Source organism: Propithecus coquereli, unplaced genomic scaffold, assembly GCF_000956105.1.
Source record: "Propithecus coquereli isolate 6110/MARCELLA unplaced genomic scaffold, Pcoq_1.0 Scaffold496, whole genome shotgun sequence".
Classification (NCBI taxonomy): Eukaryota; Metazoa; Chordata; class Mammalia; order Primates; family Indriidae; genus Propithecus; species Propithecus coquereli.
The window spans coordinates 1,081,647-1,082,647 of NW_012150796.1; the positions used below are offsets into that span (position 1 = coordinate 1,081,647).

General features: G+C 36.6%; 1 protein-coding gene across 1 annotated transcript in view; it reads left to right on the forward strand.

The window, feature by feature from the left end:
- Window positions 1–1,001, forward strand: part of POLB (polymerase (DNA directed), beta) — a 25,338-nt gene that overhangs the window by 4,374 nt on the left and 19,963 nt on the right. Inside the window, exon 3 of the mRNA XM_012655962.1 lies at window positions 768–780. Coding sequence (XP_012511416.1) covers window positions 768–780 — 13 coding nt within the window. The remainder of the gene's footprint in view (window positions 1–767; window positions 781–1,001) is intronic.

The window sequence follows — 1,001 nt, forward strand, 5'->3', positions numbered from 1 at the left end:
GTAGTATCATATGTCTAGAGGGTCACATCTCTTGGTGATGTGTATAGTACCAGTTGAGTATCCCTTATCTGAAATGCCTGGAACTAGAAGTGTTTTGGATTTTGGATTTTTTCAGACTTTGGAATATTTGTATTTGGTTGAGTATCCCCAGTCTAAGAATCTGAAGTCCCAAATGCTCTAGTGAGCAATTTGCTTTGAGTGTCATTTCAGTGCTCAAAAAGTTTCAGATTTTAGACATTTCAGTTTCGAATTTTCAGATTAGGGCCACTCAACCTGCAATATCACTAAGAATATCCTGGGAAGGTCTGCCTATTGATAGTCAGATTGCTGTCACTCATCTATATCTCACTAAAATTCAAAGCTCCACAAATTTAAGGACCATGTGTTATTCATCTGTTGTTAAAGATACCAAACTGCTGTGGAGTTTGATTAGTTCAGGTCCTGATAGTTATCACACCCTCTGTTGTTCTTCACCTATTTATGTTTCACAAAAGTCCCCTGGAATTTAAGTATTAATATTTGATTGTTTTTAACTTTCTCATGAGAGTCTTGAGAGCATGAACCGTAATTGTCCTTGTATTTTCACCCTTCAAAGTCATAACATTACCAGAAATCTTGTACATCTTATGATGGAGTAGCAAATTATCCACATTACTCCTGTGCCATATCTTAACTTTGAATTTGTTACTCAATCCAAATCATGCTCTGGTGTATAGGCTTTAAATCCTTTATGGCATAAACAGTTCTCATCAGTATTTCCTCCCCAGACAGACTAGCCAAGTAAGTTGTAAATACATTAGACTTTAAATACAGTTCTGAGTTTCTGTCTTGGTGGACTGACCCGTTGTTGACCTCAGGAACCACTCCTGCTCCCGTTCTGTTCCACTTTTATCAACACCGTAAGACTGGACTTAATGTAGAAATCTCATCATTATTCCTTTTCACTATTATTTTAAAAATCACAGACCTATTATCTAGCCCATTTGAGTACTTCTCAATAA